This window comes from Oncorhynchus clarkii, chromosome 5 (genome assembly GCF_045791955.1).
Source record: "Oncorhynchus clarkii lewisi isolate Uvic-CL-2024 chromosome 5, UVic_Ocla_1.0, whole genome shotgun sequence".
Classification (NCBI taxonomy): domain Eukaryota; kingdom Metazoa; phylum Chordata; class Actinopteri; order Salmoniformes; family Salmonidae; genus Oncorhynchus; species Oncorhynchus clarkii.
Window position 1 is genome coordinate 68,789,517 of NC_092151.1, and position 18,499 is coordinate 68,808,015.

The 18,499-nt window shown below is 40.9% G+C and overlaps 2 protein-coding genes across 6 annotated transcripts in view; both read left to right on the plus strand.

The window, feature by feature from the left end:
• LOC139409289 (guanine nucleotide exchange factor DBS-like) overlaps window positions 1-7,119 on the plus strand; it is a 109,865-nt gene extending 102,746 nt beyond the window's left edge. For all 3 annotated transcript variants that reach the window (XM_071154213.1, XM_071154216.1, XM_071154215.1), the window contains one exon: window positions 5,189-7,119. In XM_071154213.1, the coding sequence (XP_071010314.1) occupies window position 5,189 (1 nt within the window). In that variant the 3' untranslated portion in view covers window positions 5,190-7,119. The remainder of the gene's footprint in view (window positions 1-5,188) is intronic.
• Window positions 7,120-9,604: 2,485 nt separating this feature from the next.
• LOC139410188 (epithelial cell transforming 2) overlaps window positions 9,605-18,499 on the plus strand; it is a 32,937-nt gene continuing 24,042 nt past the window's right edge. The window contains exons 1-11 of one of the 3 annotated variants that reach the window (XM_071155646.1): window positions 9,605-9,942; window positions 10,830-10,988; window positions 11,138-11,217; window positions 12,404-12,499; window positions 13,072-13,254; window positions 13,924-14,013; window positions 14,147-14,254; window positions 16,541-16,614; window positions 17,256-17,386; window positions 17,566-17,681; window positions 18,057-18,119. In XM_071155646.1, the coding sequence (XP_071011747.1) occupies window positions 10,859-10,988; window positions 11,138-11,217; window positions 12,404-12,499; window positions 13,072-13,254; window positions 13,924-14,013; window positions 14,147-14,254; window positions 16,541-16,614; window positions 17,256-17,386; window positions 17,566-17,681; window positions 18,057-18,119 (1,071 nt within the window). In that variant the 5' untranslated portion in view covers window positions 9,605-9,942; window positions 10,830-10,858. The remainder of the gene's footprint in view (window positions 9,943-10,829; window positions 10,989-11,137; window positions 11,218-12,403; window positions 12,500-13,071; window positions 13,255-13,923; window positions 14,014-14,146; window positions 14,255-16,540; window positions 16,615-17,255; window positions 17,387-17,565; window positions 17,682-18,056; window positions 18,120-18,499) is intronic. The other 2 variants (XM_071155647.1, XM_071155648.1) reach the window with 2 other exon arrangements.

Genomic DNA, 18,499 nt, shown 5'->3' on the forward strand with positions numbered 1-18,499 from the left:
GCCAGGGTGGATGAGAGAGGGATTGTGGTATCACACGAGCTTTCGCAGTGCATTTTGGGGTGACTAATACTCCATTAGATTAAAGCTGCACTTAAAAATGCTTTGAATATGCTCATATTTCATCACCTCATGCATATTTCATATTTTAAAACCATCTCCCATCATTTGCATCTTTGGGTTCTGGCACTAAAACGTCTCACACAACCCTCTCCTCTCCTTTTCAGCAGTCATTTAAATGAAGATTTTTTTTTTTTCATAGATGGAAGTCAACATGTACTGTACAGAAGTTTTTAAAACTCTGCACAACTCTCTTTGTGTATGATAGTTCTGACTAACTGAAATCTGGTCCACCATTTGCATTGATGTTAGCACAGTGCTCCCAGGAGCGGGTGCACCTGTCTGTCCATGCCACGGGTAAGGTGTCAGCTTCACACCTAGCATCCACACGTAGGCTTCAGTACGTCCCCAGCCTACTCACTGTTGACAGCATATTTACAAATGCTGTCAACAGGAACTTTGCAAGAACAAGAATGTCTCCTTTTGTGACCATTTTGATTTCCTGTGGGAGCAACCAGCACTCTGTAAAAGAGAGAGGATTCACCCTAACCGCAGGGGTTCCAAGATTATCTCCAGCAACATTGCAAACTGTTTTAGAGACTGACAGCCAGGGTATATTAATGCTCCAGCCCTCTCTGTGGTAATCAACAACAGAGGACATGGAAAGCAAATCACCTCCTGTAGAAATGGTAGTACGGTCAATGTAACTTAATTTATGTTTCTCTCACTCCCCTGAATACCTTTGTCAATCTGACAGCTTTTGTCATCAGTAATCATGTGCCTATAAACCTGAATTACACTGTTAGCACTGAGACAATTGACCCTAGTAGGAAGCCCATTGGGAGCAGTTCACCTTGCACTATCAGCGCAAATAAGCAACCCAGAAAAGGGCAAAAATTGCCCACAATAACATATGTAGCCTGAGAAACAAGGTTCATGAAATCAATAACTTACTAACATCAGATAACATTCATTTCCTTGCTATCGCTGAAACTCACTTGGATAATTAATTTGACACAATGGTAGCAATACATGGTTATAACATCTACAGAAGAGACAGGAATGCTAATGGGGGAGGTGGTACTGTATACATTGAGTCATATTCCTGTAGAGCTTACAGAGGATCTCATGTCATGCTGTTGAAGTATTATGGCTTCAGGTTCACCCGCTTCAACTAAAGCCTATTCTTGTGGAAAATTGCTATACACCACTGGGTGCTAACAGTCAGTATCTTGATAATGTGTGAAGTGCTTGATAGTGTATGTGATATCAACAGAGAGTGTATATGATATCAACAGAGAGGTATATAACTTCTGGGTGACCTAAATATTGACTCATTTTCTTCAAGCTGTCCACTCAAGAAAAAGCTTCAGACTGTAACCAGTGCCTGTGATCTGGTTCAGGTTTATTATTCAACCTACCAGGGTATATATGAATTAAATCTTCCACGTGTATTGATCACATCTTTACTAATGCTGTAGAAATATGCTCTAAAGCAGTATCCACACCCATCGGATGTAGTGATCATAGTATAGTAGCCATATCTAGAAAAACCAGTTTCAAAGACTGGGCCTAAAATAGTTTATAAGAGATCATACGAGAGGTTTTGTAGTGATTCCTATGTTGAAGATGTAAAGAATATTTGCTGGTCTGTGTGTATTGAGGAGCAACCAGATGCCAGAATTTACACATTTATGAAATTGCTTCTTCAATTTACTGATAAGCATGCAAAATAAGAATTTGTTCATAACTGACTTGCCTGGTTAAATAAAGGTAACATGCACCCAGTGGACTGATGAGGAATTAAAACATTTTATGGTTGAGAGGGACGAGGCGAAAGTCTGGCTCCAAAGCCGATTGGCAAATTGAGAAACCATACGAGTAAACTAAACAAAAAGAAGAAGAAGTTGTACTACGAAACAAAGATAAAAGATATAAAGGATGATTCAAAAGCCTTGGAGCAGCTTAAATGAAATTTTTGGCAAAAAGGCAAACTCAGCTCCATCCTTAATTTAATCAGATGGCTTATTCATCACAAACCCTCTGATATTGCCAACTACTTGAATTACTTTTTCATTGGCAAGATCAGCAAACTCTGAACCTTCATATCCCTTAATAATTGACCAAATTATGAAAGACAAGCATTGTTATTTTGAATTCTTTAAAGTGAGTGTGGAAGGGGTGTAACAATTATTGCTGTCTATAAAAAATGGCAAAGCACCTGGTACTGACAACTTTGATGGAAAATTACTGAGGATGGTAACAGACTATATTACCACTCTTATTTTCCATCTCTTCAATCTAGACCTACAGAACAGTGTGTGCCCTCAGGCCTTGAGGGAAGCACAAATAATGCCTCTACCCAAGAATAGCAAAGCACCCTTTACTGGCTCAAACAGCTGACCCATCAGCCTGCTACTGACCTTTAGTAAACTTTTGGAAGAAGTTGTTTGACCAGATACAGTACAATGCTATTTCACAGTAAACAAATTAACAACTGACTTTCAGCACGCATATAGGAAAGCGTACTCAACACTGACACAAATGATTGATGATTGGCAGAAAGAAATTGGTAATAAGAATTTTGTGGTAGCTGTTTGTTAGACTTCAGTGCAGCTTTTGACATTATCGATCGTAATCTGCTGCTGAAAAAAACGTATGTGTTATGGCTTTACATCCTCTGCCATATCATGGAATGAGAGTTACCTACAGTATCTAAAAAACACCCTCTGTGTTCTGTTAATGGAAGCCCCTCTAATGTAAACCAGGTAGAGTTGGGATACCACAAGCGAGCGGTCTTGCTTGGACCCTTACTTTTTTCTATTTTTACTAATGACCTAGTCTTGAGTAAAGCCTGTGTGTCTATTTATGCTGATGACTCAACATTATACATGCCAGCTATAACAGCAAGTGAAATCACTGCAACACTTAAAGAGCTGCAGTCAGTTTTAGAATGGGTGGCTAGTAATAAGCTAATCCTTAATATATCCAAAACTAAAAGCATTGAATTTAGGACAAATGATTCGCTAAATCTTGTAGTGAATAATGTGTCAATTGAGCAAGTTGAGAAGACTGAACTGCTAGGTGTAACCCAAGATTGTAAACTGACATGGTCAGAACATATTGATGCAAGGTAGCTACGATTGGGACAGGTCTGTCTGTAAAGCTCTGCTTTCTTGACATCACAAGCAACAAAACAAGTACTACAGGCCATAATTTTATCACACCTGGACTACCACCCAGTTATATGGTTGTGTCACAAAAAAAGACATAGGCAAATTACAGTTTGCCCTGAACAGAGCAGCACAGCTGGCCCTTAAATGTACACAGAGGGCTAATATCAATAACATGCTTGTCAATCTCTCCTGGTTCAAAGTAGAGGAAAGATTGACTGCATCACTACTTGTCTTTGTGAGAGGTAGTGGCATGTTGAAAGCACCAAATTGTCTGTTCAAACAGCTAACACACAGCTCAGACCCCATACATACCCCACAAGACCTCCCAAGTGGGGTCTCTTCAGTCCCAAAGTCCAGAACAGACTCTGGGAAAGGCACAGTACTATGACTACATGGAACTCTCTTCCACATCAAGGAACTTAAGCGAGCAGTAAAATCTGATTTAAAAAAAAACTGATAAAACAGCACCTTATGACGCGGACTTTGAAGAGAGACACACAAACACGCACACACACTGTAAAATGTTATATTGTACTTTTCTAATAATAGAGTAATAATGCAATATGATGTATTGTTTTCTTTATGATATAGGCTGTTGTTTTGTTGTGATGTAATTGTTTTAATCCTGTAGCTGATGGGGGATCCTAATAAATACTAAATACATGAGAAATGGGGCCAGTGCTCCTTTTAAGTCCCTTCATGTGGGTGGTTCGCATCAGGCCAAGGCCAGAGAGTGCTTGTTCTGCTAGGCAGAGCTGCAGTGTGTACAGAGTGTACAGACAGAATGCTGGGAGGATTTGAATGCATATATGAAGCAGTACAGAGGCTTTGGACAGAATCAACTGTCGGAAGCAGCAGCATAACCAATGAATACACAAGCTTTCCATCACACGAAGCAGGGTGTCAAAATCTGAAACTTTGGACTTGACAGTTCGCAGACAAGATCATAGAGAGAACTCCTGATCAAATACTATGCCTATAAATACGTGAGATTCTACACTCCCAGGGCCCCGTCTGCTCTCCCCACTGCCAGTGGCAGTAATCCAACACCTAGTCACTCTCTGATCACTTCTATTCCAGCATAAGGCCCTACACCAGCCTTTCCATTAAAGCCTACATTCTCTTTCATGTTTTAGGCTAGTCAAGAATCTTATTACTCAGAAGACAGGTCTGGTACCGCCCAGTGTACTTCAGACAGCAGCAGAAGGAGGTCACTCATACTGTAACACTACTGGTATTTCTGACTAATCCACATCCACTATAAAATTATGAGGTATTCCTGGCATTGCAAGAAAACACTCACCCTAGCTCAAAGCGGTAGTTTGATTCAGTGCTGGGGGATTGGGCGGGGTGCGTGCTTGGGTGGACTCTAACGGTAAAGCTTTTGCCTGAGAGGTGAACAAGCAAAGCATGATGTCATCCATTGCAGCATGATCTCTCTCTCCCCTCCCTCCCTCACCTCAGCCTTTCCTTGAAATGTTCAGTTCACAGCCTTGCTTATCTTGTTGTCTTGGAGCTCTGTCCTTTAAACAAGTGCTCTCTCAAGCTCTTGTCTGCACTGAGAGGAATGCCATCTTCTGTTCTTTGCTTGGGCAGTTGACATATTTTTGCTCAGAGCTTCCCCACTTGAAACCATTTATAAGCCACATTCCAGCAGCGTACTGGTTTGTACTACTATAAAGTTTAATAGAAGCACTCTTCACTGGTATTGATCTTAATCAATATTGTTTCACCATCGTGTCCTTCTTTACACTGCTATTAAAACTGCATTGTTTGGTCAGTCATTGTATCCATTCTATGCAACCCCTCTCTAAAAAGACTGATGGTGATGTTTGAATCTTAAGAATTACCACTCCCTTCACGCCTGTTGCTTGGCCTCCATAATGTTAGACCCTAACTCCCATGTATGTGTGTTTGCGTCTTTAACTCTTCTTTTTTTTAATTTTACATTCCAGATATCTTCAGTGACATGTGCACAGCAGCTCTGTCTGACTCAGAGGAAAATGAAACCAGTACGTGGGGAGATGTATCTCAGGAAAGTAGATAAGCATGATGGACCATTTGGCCATGAACTTCTGGAACATGCTGTTAGCCCAACTTGGTCAAGCTTCAAAGTGGGGGAGCAATTTCAGCTGCTCTGCTCAGACAGAGAAAAAGCAAGTCTGAAGTCAAGTCAATAGTGGTGTAGGTGCCCGTTGTTGTTGCTATGCCACACTGAAAATAAGACTTTTGCTCGGCTCAGCTACTGAGATTAAAGAAAATAACTTTTACCACCATTTTGCCATGTGTCAAACCCTGTACTTGATTCGTGCTCTCAAAGATATTCTGACGTGCCTTTGATGCACACCACACTCCCTCCTGTGGCCTAATCAAGGGTGTATTCATTACGTCTTTCAACGGAAACCGTTTACTGTTTAAGAACCAAACAGAAACAAACAGAATGAAATGGGTAGGGAATTACCTGAATTTGTCCAATAGAAACTTTAGTTTTTGTTGGAAAACGTTTTGCAACAGAATAGGCATAATGAATACACCCCAGGTAACCTTTTGTGAGGAGGGTCATCCTGAACACAGTGGGCCAGGAAGTACCACCATGGAAACTGGAGATCTTTCCATCGAGGGGAATATGTTTGATCTATAGACTTAATTGGAGACAAGCTTGATTGTATTCTTCTTATCTTTTAAAAATCCTTAAAGTTTAAATTTCTTCAAACTTTGTTTCGTCCTGCTGAATTCCTTGCCCGTTCAGTTGTTTTATAAATAACTGAGGGATTTCTCATTTTGCAAGAGATATTATTCTATTCCCTGAACAAAATAAATAGCTCTTTACTTCATCTTATGTACATACATGTTATATATTTCTTTTTTTTCACTCGTGTAAAATCTGTGTATAACTATTCTATAAATATCAATTCCCATCTGATCATTATATAAGTATTCATGCCATCTTCTTTCAGATTCTGGCTTGTGCCTCCCCATTGGATTCATCTCAAATCTACTGTATGTCCTGGTTGGAATGTAGTGAATTCACCCATGAAATAGCATCTTATGGTTGATTATGATTACAAGCATTGAACATAGCATTGAACTTATTCAAACAATGCACTATGATTGTAATGAAAATATTCAAATTTTACTGTACAGAATATTTATTGCTATACGCTGTGTTCCCAATATATAATGTTTTACTATTATGCATATTTGGGAACTAGCTAAAAGCCATCAGTGATATGACTCATATGATCCTTCAACAGTTTATCATCTGACTTTTGTATAAATATCAGTGTTTCTAAGCCATAGAATGGCGTTGAATGCCCCAGATATTATATAACATACCTGAGATTGTCTACGGCCACAGTATAGCAATCTTGTAATATAAAGAGCCTCAAAAAGCTGTATTGCTACTGCAAACATTTTTGTATTTATTTATTTGACTTTTATATCCAGGTTAGTCATTGAGAACCAATTTTTTTTCACAATAACAACATAGTATTCAATTAACTTGTCGCATCATCTCAATGTGATTAGATCTTCTCTGAATATGACCGTCAGGGAACATTTCAACAGTGTTTTAACAATTTGGGGTGTTTTAAGAATTGGAAGACGCTGAAAGTTATCAGCAGCTTCTCAAAGGGACTGAAGACAGAGGAAACTCTAGATGCAGTGTGGTAAATCCTGGTGATGGAATGTGAAGAAGAGCTGGACCTTTGCAAAAAATATCTAAGACGTTATGAAATTCAGCCAAAAGGCAATGAATTCCCACAAAGTAGCTGCCTTTTTAGACAGGTTTTTGACTCAATTGTGATGATTTAAGGCTGTGTTAAAATGAAATGTCATTATTTAAGGTGAAATCAGAATAAATCTGTGACTGTTTTTATGAACCATGCCATCTAAGTGATGTGTAAATTATTTTTTCTGTAAAGTATATGATGGAATACATGTCTTGAAAGCCATTATTTATTTCTGCTCTTTTGTCAGTAATCAATGGGGTTTCAGGTAGCAGAAAACAGCCAGCCCAGTACATAATTGTAATTCCCTCAGTTGGTGACTGGTACTAAATGTTGATCTGCTTTCTTCTCCTGAGATGAAATTATATTTTAAAAACAAGCACCTAAAGTTTTACATGCTCAAGATATCTAGTCTCTGGCACCAGTTGAATGAAAGAAATGATCAAAATAGTATTATTTATAGCACTTGAAAATTATGTCTAAAAACGTATATTCTTTCTCTCAGAATCAATCATTTTCACCAAAAACATTAACCTAAACCTGCCACTCTAAGTGCATCAACAGATTTCTTTACTTAACTGTTATGCAACATATTTTTAGATTAAAAGTTTAAAAGATGTGATCTTCTTCGTAGGCCAAATTTCCTTGCTGGTGAGTATCATATAGATGTACATTTCATGTCGTTTTGCATTGCCTTTCACTATTTTTTAATTTCCATTGGCATATACACTACTAGGGCATATCTTAGCACTAGCTCCACTTCAATAAAGTGTTCCAAAAAAACTATTGTGCAGTGTCCTGGACCTTTTCATAAAGGTACTTATCACTGCAATGTGAACATTTAGTCCATCACAGCCAATCACTGCGGTAGAAATTGAGTGTGGTACAGGGAATGACAATGGCAGGGGGGTGGAGGGCAAGGAAAGGCTTTGTTGTACAATGTCTTTCAAGTTACATATGGGAATACAGGTGGAGAGAGGAGTTGACACAAAGAGCTGGAGATGTGACAGGCATACAGAAGCTGGGACTTGAGAAAAAAAGGAAAAGGAGGAAAGGGCCTTGCTTGCGCTCATCACTTTGTCCTCCAGGCTTGGTGCAGGTTTCCAGAGGCTCTGTGAAGACAAACTCTGCACCGCAGCCAGAAAGGCCTGCTGGGAGGAATTAATCATGAGCATCGGCCCCAGGAACAAACTCTCAATGATGACACCAGGGAATCTTGGCCAGTTCAAAGAGGTAGGCATGTACTATCGGTATTTTGTCTTGAAGCCTTGTCTGGGTGCAAGTCTGAGAAAGTTGATTTGCCTGAGAGGGACTGAAATGAAAACTGTAGGTTGACGCTGTCTTGTTGCTCCACACTCCTCTTCATGTAAGCCTGGAAACAGGGGAGAGGAATAAATTATGTGCTAGCCTATCTCACTTGTGAATGTACAATGCACCTTTCTCAAATCAAATGTTATTGGTCATAAATATATTTAGCAGATGTTATTGCAGGTGTAGCGAAATGCTTGTGTTCCTAGCTCCAACAGTGCAGTAGTATCTAACAATTCACAACAATACATACAAATCTAAAAGTAAAAGAATGGAATTAAGAAATATATAAATATTAGGATGAGCAATGTCAGAGTGGCATTGACTAAAATACAGTAGAATAGAATACAGTATATAAATATAAAATTAGTAAAGCAGTATGTAAACATTATTAAAGTGGCTAGTGTCCCACTATTAAAGTGATCAGTGATGCCATGTCTATGTATATAGGGCAGCATCTTCTAATGTCCAGTGAATAACCAGGCGATAGCCGGCTAGTGATGGCTATTTAACAGTCTGATGGCCTTGAGATAGAAGCTGTTTTTCGGTCTTTATGTCCCAGCTTTGGTGCACATGTATTGACCTCTCCTTCCTGGTGGTAGCTGGGAGAACAGGCCGTGGCTGGGGTGGTTGATGTCCTTGATTATCTTTTTGGCCTTCCTGTGACATTGGGTGTTGCAGGTGTCGGGAGGGCATGCAGTGTGCCCCTGGGGATGCGTTGGGCAGACCGCACCACCCTCTGGAGAGCCCTGCGGTTGCGGATGGTGGAGTTGCTGTACCAGGTGGCGATACAGCCCGACAGGATTCTCTCAATTGTGCATCTGTAAAAGTTTGTGAGGGTCTTAGGGGCCAAGCCAAATTTCTTCAGCCTCCTGAGTTTGAAGAGGCGCTGTTGCGCTATCTGTGTGGGTGGACCATTACAGATTGTCAATGTGTACTGTGAGGAACTTGAAGCTTTATGCAATACTTATTAACAGCACTGTAACAGTTGGCAGGTTATTGGTAGGTTTCCAGCAATAGGGCAGGCTACTATCTTCATTATTTTGGTCAACAATATTGTAGCTTGAAAAAAAGCAGAGGTATGTAATATAGACGACCATTGTCCCAAATCTCAATTAACTACAAGTTGCCCATGTTTATTTTGGGATTTATAATAGAAGCGGGGAATTTGAAGAATCTCTGATGAAAAGGTGTGTGTGGAACATCGTAGTCAACCCGTGTCCACCGCAGTGTCAGTGGGCATCGTAGTTTGAATCCACGAGCCAATCAGAAGCCCCGCAGTGCTGCTTCCGTTCAGGCTTTCCCATTCTTGTCCAATCAGATTACAGCCGCCTCGTATGCCTTGCTTTTTGAATTCAGGTTGAGCGAACTTTGTTGTCCACGGGCGTACAATGTCCCAAACAAAATGGATTATGCAGACAAACAATTAATTCCGACAACCAAAGTTAATTTCGCGTTTTCAGTATGCATTAGATAAGATTTAAACCAGGAGTTACGTAAATATTTGTTTGTTGTACCGCAAACGCATATTATATATATATTTACTTTTAGAGACAGGAATAACCTGCAGATAGCAGTGTCAATTCAGTTAGCCAACCGCTAGCTGAACTGGTCGACTAGCCAGTTTACAACTGTCACCTGCGATTATTTTTTTGTTATTTCCAAAGCTTTGGGTAAGTCCTTTGATGTTTCTGTTTACTTCTCCCAGCAACCATGATTTTAAGTAGCTAGCTAACAAAATATGCACCCTTGACCTTGCTAGCAAGCATGCTCAACAAGTGAGCTCGCGTTAATTAGCTAGCTAAAGTTGTTCAGCAGGTCGCTAGCAACACGTTGAGTAATGTATATAACTACTGTTAACGTTAGCCAGCCTGCTTCGTTCAGCCTTTGACAAGTGTGTCCACTGTACGTTGACGCACACATTGTTTCTAGCTAAGTAACAGCAACAACCTTGATTAACAACTTGGGATGTATGTTACTGTATTTGTACATGGCCATGGGATATTTCTTTCAACAGAAAAAGTTCAAATCGACTGAGTACGTCTAACTTTGGGACACACTGCATAGCTAACGTAACACCGACTCCTGATGTTGTCACAATGCTAAAGTACGAATAATGTTAAATGCCAAGATAGCTACCAAAAACGCTTTCAATACCCTGCCTGAATAACGATAACTAGTTATACATTTAGAACAGCAGTTGGAAGTTAGTTAGCTAACGTTAGTGGACCAACTTCTTACTTGCTCAAACCAATTTAGACATTGCACCAATGTGCACATAGCTAACGTTAGCTAGCTAACAGTTACCAATATTCAGATACTGTATGTAACGTTAAATCTTAGAAAACAAACCAGTCGTAATCATGTGCCTAGCTTGCTATCTTGATTCTAACGTTAACACTCAGATCAACTACACTCATCCAAGCTAGTTGGTTTTGTAACAGCACAGTCAGGCCTAGTTCAGACTAGAATATAACATTCGTTTCCATTTTTATTCCAAGTTTGACACCTCACTCTCTCCTCAAGCTCTGACTCTCCTAACTTTTGATTGTTTGGACAGGATTGTGCCACCACCCCTGTCACACTGCCATGGCTGACAGCAGCATAGTTACTTTGGGGATGGCTCGTAGCCTGCTGGTGGACTCCTCTGTGTATGACTCCAGGTTGGCTGAGACTACTAAGGATGCATTCCTGAGTTTGGACTGTGAAGACATGGAAGGCAAGAGTTTCCCCTTCTCTCAATCAGTTGGATATTAACTTCCTTTTACCTGAGGCTGTCACTCAAAACAGAAAAGACTTCTTTCTATGATTGCTTTCACATTACCTTTGAGATTCACTGAGCCCTTAGTCCTCTGTATTCTCTTGTAGAGATGCTGCATCGTGTCGAAACCAGAGTCGTTCTTGTGGGAGAAGCTGCCAAAAATGGAGCACTTGTTAAAGCACTGCAGGTACCATGCCCTAATAGTTCTGAGCCCAGTTGTATGTGTTGTCATTGTGAAAACATTGCATTGTTTTGTTTCTTGTGATTGTTTTTATTGTTTTAAGGATAATGAGTGCATTGAGTCAATGTTATTACAAATAAATGTGGGACTAATATAGCCTATATATTTAGAAGTCTAGCTTTGGCAAAGATGAGAAGAATCTCACCCAGGTTATCCAGTTAAACTTCAGACTCTGTCCTGTCCATAGCCTTTAGAGACCCACTACTGCCAAAGCTTTCATAGTGAAGGCAGGACAGGAGACATGTCTGTGTGTGAGTCAGGGGAGGAGAGTGGGCAAATGTGATTTGTCTGTGAACGTGAAACAGCACAAGCCTAACTGCTGGAATAAAAATGGGTTCACCCTTGAGAATAACTGAGAAACTTGTCATATCTGAAGAATAATCAGAATCTTGTTCAGGGTAATGCCTCTGCATCCATAAAAAAAAAAAAATAATAATTACACTGCCTCGTAAATCCATATTTGCATTTTTTAAAATGTTTAAACAGTACAATTCAAACATGTATTTATGGTACAGTAGAGAACAAATATTTTTTTTATTGTACAGAGGCATTATCCAGAATGAGATTGTGTTGTAATATGAGTTGGTTTGGAGTGTTTTGCAGATTTTTCTAACATGCTTTAGACACATTTTCAAATTGCATTGTATTCAATGGCAAGTGATGACTCTGCAAAATGTAACAAGCAATTTTGTCTTTAACAAAATATATTTATTTAACATTTTGGGGTATCAACTACATGCACAGAACGATTGAAAATAAGGCTACATGTGAAAATGTTTGAACTTCCCCTTTAAATGATCTATTTCGTGGGACAATCTGTACATAGATAAGTGCTGCACTGTCGGCACAAACATTTCGCTACACTCGCAGTAACAACTGCAAACCATGTGTATGTGACTACTGAAATCTAATTTTATTGCTGTCACATCCGCCAACAGTTTAATCGGACTGAATTGACAAAAAAAAGTTATCCTGCTGCTTTGAACTTTTAATATATCAGAACTTTCCCCCTGGATTGCACTTGACATTTGTTTGAAGTCCTTGCCTTCTGGGTTGCAAGGACACTGGCCCCTGGTTCAGAGAATTTGTCAGTTTGGTGTCGCCAGTTTGACGTTAATGCTTAATTTTACAGGCCGTCAGAATAATGGAAGTTCCGGTGGTTAAGATTAAAGGAGGGGAACCGGGTGTTGAGGCTGGAGAGAAATTTATAAAATCTATAGTCAATATGGTATGTGTCTGTCCGGACTGGGAGTGTGTTGCATGTTTTAATGCACCAAGGGGGTGTCTTTGCATGGGCAATCACAGGGTGATTTGTGTGTAACTGCAGCAGTATCGTCACAATTACTGTTAAATGTCACAGATTTCTATTAACACCTGGTGTCCAAGCTAAATGTTTAACATAATGATCTAACACGTTCACACTGTTGATTACTCTCGTCCACTGTACTCTGATGTATGGTAGTAATATTTGACCTTTTGTGTTCTTGATTCAATTTCTGCTCTTGAATGAATTTAGTGAGTTCATCAAAAACAAAATAACACCATCTGAGTGAGCACTCAATTAATTTGATAAGGCATTTAGGAATGTCATCATGGTGTGCGGCAGTGTGTGTGTCTGCAAATGAAGGAACGGCTTTCAACTTCAATGTTCCTGTTTGCTCTAAACTCACCTAAATGTGCTTTAAATTAGTCATTCATATTGCAATATGATATACCCCTCATAATTATACAATTACTCCTTTTTATATCAAAGAACTACTTGTGTGTCCCTGCTCTCATTAACAGTATTTTAATCCACAGGATATCAACGTGCCTTGCATAAAGACAGACAATGTCAAAGAGTTTGGAGATGGAGAAAACACAGAGTTTGAGACTGTGTTTGTGCTCGCAGACTTTGCCTCGCCTGACTACAGCTACCTTTACAAACATGACAACCGGATCGTGGGCCCCCCGGTTGTTCTGCACTGTGCGGGACGAGAGGAGGTAAGGACAGGAGCAAATCACTCCTGAAATATACTCACTCAATCACTCACGGATGGCACTCAGTGCTCAGCTATGGATCATTCCTCTCAGGTTCAAGAACTGATGTTTTGACTGTTATGGTGCAATTTAGCATCTGCCTGCTACAGAAAGATGAAGTAAAACGCAGGGAAAGTTGTGCTTTGAAGTTAAATCGATTTATAGGAAGGTTTTGATTGTTCCCATGAACCCTGAGAAATGCGTCACTGTTATCTGGGTCTAAGCAGAGCACCTGCTCAACACAGTCCGATTACTGCAGAAGATGAACACACCACTGGCCACAGATCACTGCACATCTCACCAGACACCGCTCTAAGATGACACTAGGTCTATGGAGGAGTAAATCACAACTCTAAAAACTGAACATGAACAGACACTGATGCAAAAGGCATGAAATATGTCCATAATATTCAGAATGAGTAATTATCTCCGGATCTCTCTCCCCTTATCTATAGAGCCTGTTAACTTTGAGATGTTTGTGTTCTGTATAACATCACATGTTTACACATGCATAAACCATACAGCTTTGCTACTGACCAGTAATGCACCCCCAAAAGATTAGAACTTGATACAAGCAGTGGAGGAATGTTTTCAGTATCAGAGGTTTATGAGAACCATGTTTGTTTCCCACAGCCCCTGCCATTTTCCTCTCGTCCTTTATACTCGACCACCATGCTCAACTTGTCACTGTGTTTCACTGGTTTCCGCAGCAAAGAGGAAGTTGTAAGTGGAATGCATTCAAGCTGATTTTGTCATTTGTAACACTACCAAGTGCCAACATGTTGTGTTTGTTTGCTATTTTGATGCTAAGAGAGATATGTTGGTGTCAAATGTCACTTTCGTTTATCCCCTGCAGAAAAACCTGGTGAATCTGGTGCATCACATGGGTGGTGCCATCCGTAAGGACTTCAGCACTAAAGTCACCCATCTCATTGCATACTCCACTCATGGCGAGAAGTACAAGGTTTGTAAAACACCCCTAACATTTCCTCCCATCTGGAAGAGCTCATGTATAAGCCTAATCCATATGATTTAGTTGTGATTTTGTGCCACCAATTTTTCCGTACTTTCAACTGACGATCTTCAAACTTAGTTTAAACTGTGCTGTTGAACTATCAAAACTCGCGGTGTGCTAATACACTCCCTCATTGGTTCTTTTAAGATGTGTTTTTGATAGATTCTCCTCAGGGAGTTGCTCTTAACTCTGGATTATTTTGTTCATTACATGACATTTCACTTGCTGACTGTGAAATTGTTATTTTTATTGATTCTCTGTAGTTCTGTTTGCTTTTCTCCACACCCCATCCTTTTCTGAATTGAATGCTTAACTAGTTTCGTCATGTTTTGCTCCAGCACTTTAAACATGAAACGTAGCTTTGTTCTCTTAACAGACGGACTGAGCTGTTTTACATCGCAAGGTGTCTTACTGTTTATCAAAGTACAAGAATGAGAGCGGTTTCAATACACATGTCGTTTTTCATCCTTAGCTTTGGAGAATAAACTTGTGACCTCTTACAGTACCGTGTGTGTGTGTGTGTGTATATATACACTGCTCAAAAAAATAAAGGGAACACTTAAACAACACAATGTAACTCCAAGTCAATCACACTTCTGTGAAATCAAACTGTCCAGCAACACTGATTGACAATAAATGTCACATGCTGTTGTTCAAATGGAATAGACAACAGGTGGAAATTATAGGCAATTAGCAAGACACCCCCAATAAAGGAGTGGTTCTGCAGGTGGTGACCAGGCCACTTCTCAGTTCCTATGCTTCCTGGCTGATGTTTTGGTCACTTTTGAATGCTGGCGGTGCTTTCACTCTAGTGGTAGCATGAGACGGAGTCTACAACCCACACAAGTGGCTCAGGTAGTGCAGCTCATCCAGGATGGCACATCAATGCGAGCTGTGGCAAGAAGGTTTGCTGTGTCTGTCAGCGTAGTGTCGAGAGCATGGCGGTGCTACCAGGAGACAGGCCAGTACATCAGGAGACGTGGAGGAGGCCGTAGGAGGGCAACAACCCAGCAGCAGGACCGCTACCTCCGCCTTTGTGCAAGGAGGAGCAGGAGGAGCACTGCCAGAGCCCTGCAAAATGACCTCCAGCAGGCCACCAATGTGCATGTATCTGCTCAAACGGTCAGAAACAGACTCCATGAGGGTGGTATGAGGGCCCGACGTCCACAGGTGGGGGTTGTGCTTACAGCCCAACACCGTGCAGGACGTTTGGCATTTGCCAGAGAACACCAAGATTGGCAAATTCAGCACTGGCGCCCTGTGCTCTTCACAGATGAAAGCAGGTTCACACTGAGCACGTGACAGACGTGACAGTCTGGAGACGCAGTGGAGAACGTTCTGCTGCCTGCAACATCCTCCAGCATGACCGGTTTGGTGGTGGGTCAGTCATGGTGTGGGGTGGCATTTCTTTGGGGGGCTGCACAGCCCTCCATAGGCTACCTCTGGCAAGCACGTCTGCCATTAGGTACCGAGATGAGATCCTCAGACCCCTTGTGAGACCATATGCTGGTGCGGTTGGCCCTGGGTTCTGCCTAATGCAAGACAATGCTAGACCTCATGTGGCTGGAGTGTGTCTGCAGTTCCTGCAAGAGGAAGGCATTGATGCTATGGACTGGCCCGCCCGTTCCCCAGACCTGAATCCAATTGAGCACATCTGGGACATCATGTCTCGCTCCATCCACCAACGCCACGTTGCACCAAAGACTGTCCAGGAGTTGGCGGATGCTTTAGTCCAGGTCTGGGAGGAGATCCCTCAGGAGACCATCTGCCACCTCATCAGGAGCATGCCCAGGTGTTGTAGGGAGGTCATACAGGCACGTGGAGGCCACACACACTACTGAGCCTCATTTTGACTTGTTTTAAGGACATTACATCAAAGTTGGATCAGCCTGTAGTGTGGTTTTCCACTTTAATTTTGAGTGTGACTCCAAATCCAGACCTCCATGGGTTGATTAAATTTGATTTCCATTGATCATTTTTGTGTGATTTTGTTGTCAGCACATTCAACTATATAAAGAAACAAGTATTTAATAAGAATATTTCATTCATTCAGATCTAGGATGTGTTATTTTAGTGTTCCCTTTATTTTTTTGAGCAGTGTATATATTTATTTATTTATTTACACACCCATAACCACCCTATGCTGCGGTTAATGTTACAGCGGCCAGTAACCTCAATACACATTTCTAAACAATCAATCATTCTCCTAATGTGACGTGTACCTGTTTCTTGTAGCTTGCTGTGTGTATGGGCACGCCCATCCTCACCCCAACATGGATCCATAAGGCCTGGGAGCATAGAGATGATGTGTAAGTACCTCCTCATGCTCATGGACCTGATTGTGCTCTTCACATTCATGTTTCTACATCAACTTACACTATTGTATACAAAACATTAGGAACACCTTCCTAATATTGAGTTGCACCCCCTTTTCCCTCAGAACAGTCTCAATTTGTCAGGGCATGGGCGGTGCAAGTGTTGGTAGCGTTCCACGTGGAAGCTGACCCATGTTGACTTCATTGCTTCCGACAGTTGTGACAAGTTGGCTAGATGTCCTTTGGGTGGTGGACAATTCTTGATACACACAGGCAACTGTTGAGCGTTAACCCAGCAGCGTTGCTGTTCTTGACACAGACCGGTGCGCCTGGCACCTACTAACATGCCCAGTTCGAAGGCACTTGCATGTTTTGTCTTGCCCGTTCACCCTCTGAATGGCACACATACACAATCCATGCCTCAAGTGTCTCAAGGTTTAAAAACTCTTATTTAACCTGTCTCCTCCCCTTCATCTTCACTGATTTTTAAAGTGGATTTAAAAAGTAACATCAATAAGGGATCATAGCTTTCACATGGATTCACTTGGTCAGTCGTCATGGAAAAAGCAGGTGTTCTTAATGTTTTGTATACTCAGTGTACATGCATAGGTTCTGACAACCACCTTTTCCTACAGTAAGTTCCATGCTGGAGATGAAGAGTTCCGCACAGAGTTCAAAGTTCCCCCCTTTCAAGACTGTGCGCTGTGCTTCCTGGGCTTCTCAGACGAAGACAAGACCAACATGGAGGAAAGGACAGTCAAACATGGTATTGGCCTGAGATCTTGCTGATTCGTTAGACCGTTTCAGGGTTTTTTAATTATTTGATTTGTTGTCTAGTCTTTACAAAAGCTGCTCTGCATGCACATGTTCCTCTTCAATAGTGTCTTATTTTTATGGAGTCCTTTTGGAGTTTCTAAAACCTTAATCCTAATGTGTTTCTCCTAGGTGGCAGCTACTTGGAGGTTGGAGATGAGAAGTGCACTCACATGGTGGTGGAGGAAAACTCTGTCAAGGAGCTGCCATTCGTCCCGTCAAAGAGACTTTATGTTGTCAAACAGGAGGTGAGCACTTCAGTGTGGTAGATGTCAGCTTACATCACTGAACCGGGGGGGAGGTAGACATAAACATAAAAAACAACAACATGTGAACAGTTTGTCTGACTGAAGCATACTACCTAAAATTCAGGCATTTATGCACCTCAAATGTGTGTTTTTCTAATACGTTGGCACTGTCGAGTCTTGGAAAATAAGAATTGTTGTTTTTCTAAACAGTATGTAAAATAAGTATTTCTATTCAATGTGTTTAGTTGTATTGATATATTGACTTGGATGGATCAATATTTTATTTTCCTTTCGACAAGGCACGTAATTTGAACAGAGAGTCAACACTGGTGTTCCCTGCCTTGTATCAATACTCTGTTTCTTTGACTGTTCAAGTGGTTCTGGGGGAGCATACAGATGGATGCCAGAGCAGGGGAGTCCATGTACTTCTATGAGAAGGTAAGTTCTGTCTGAGTCAGTCAGATATATGCAGAAATCTCTACAGTGGAATGGACACTGCTGATATTCTATACCTGTGTCGCACACATCCTCACGAGTCTCCCTCTGTGGTGCGAGTGAAGTGAGCTAGGAAAATCAAAAACACTTTGTCCCAACTCCGAATCAAATAGGCTCCACAAAAATAATTGAGTTGCTGTAATATAAAGTTTTTCTGCATTTTTCAAAGTACCTCAGCATGTAGTCTTGCAAACCATCTTAACAATTTTATCAAACTATTATATAAATCTGAGTATTCCCAATTGTAGTTGTGTGCATGTAAATGTAGTCCGTACACTTCCACGTCACTGCTTTGCTTAATAAACTAGGTGAAATTATCACGG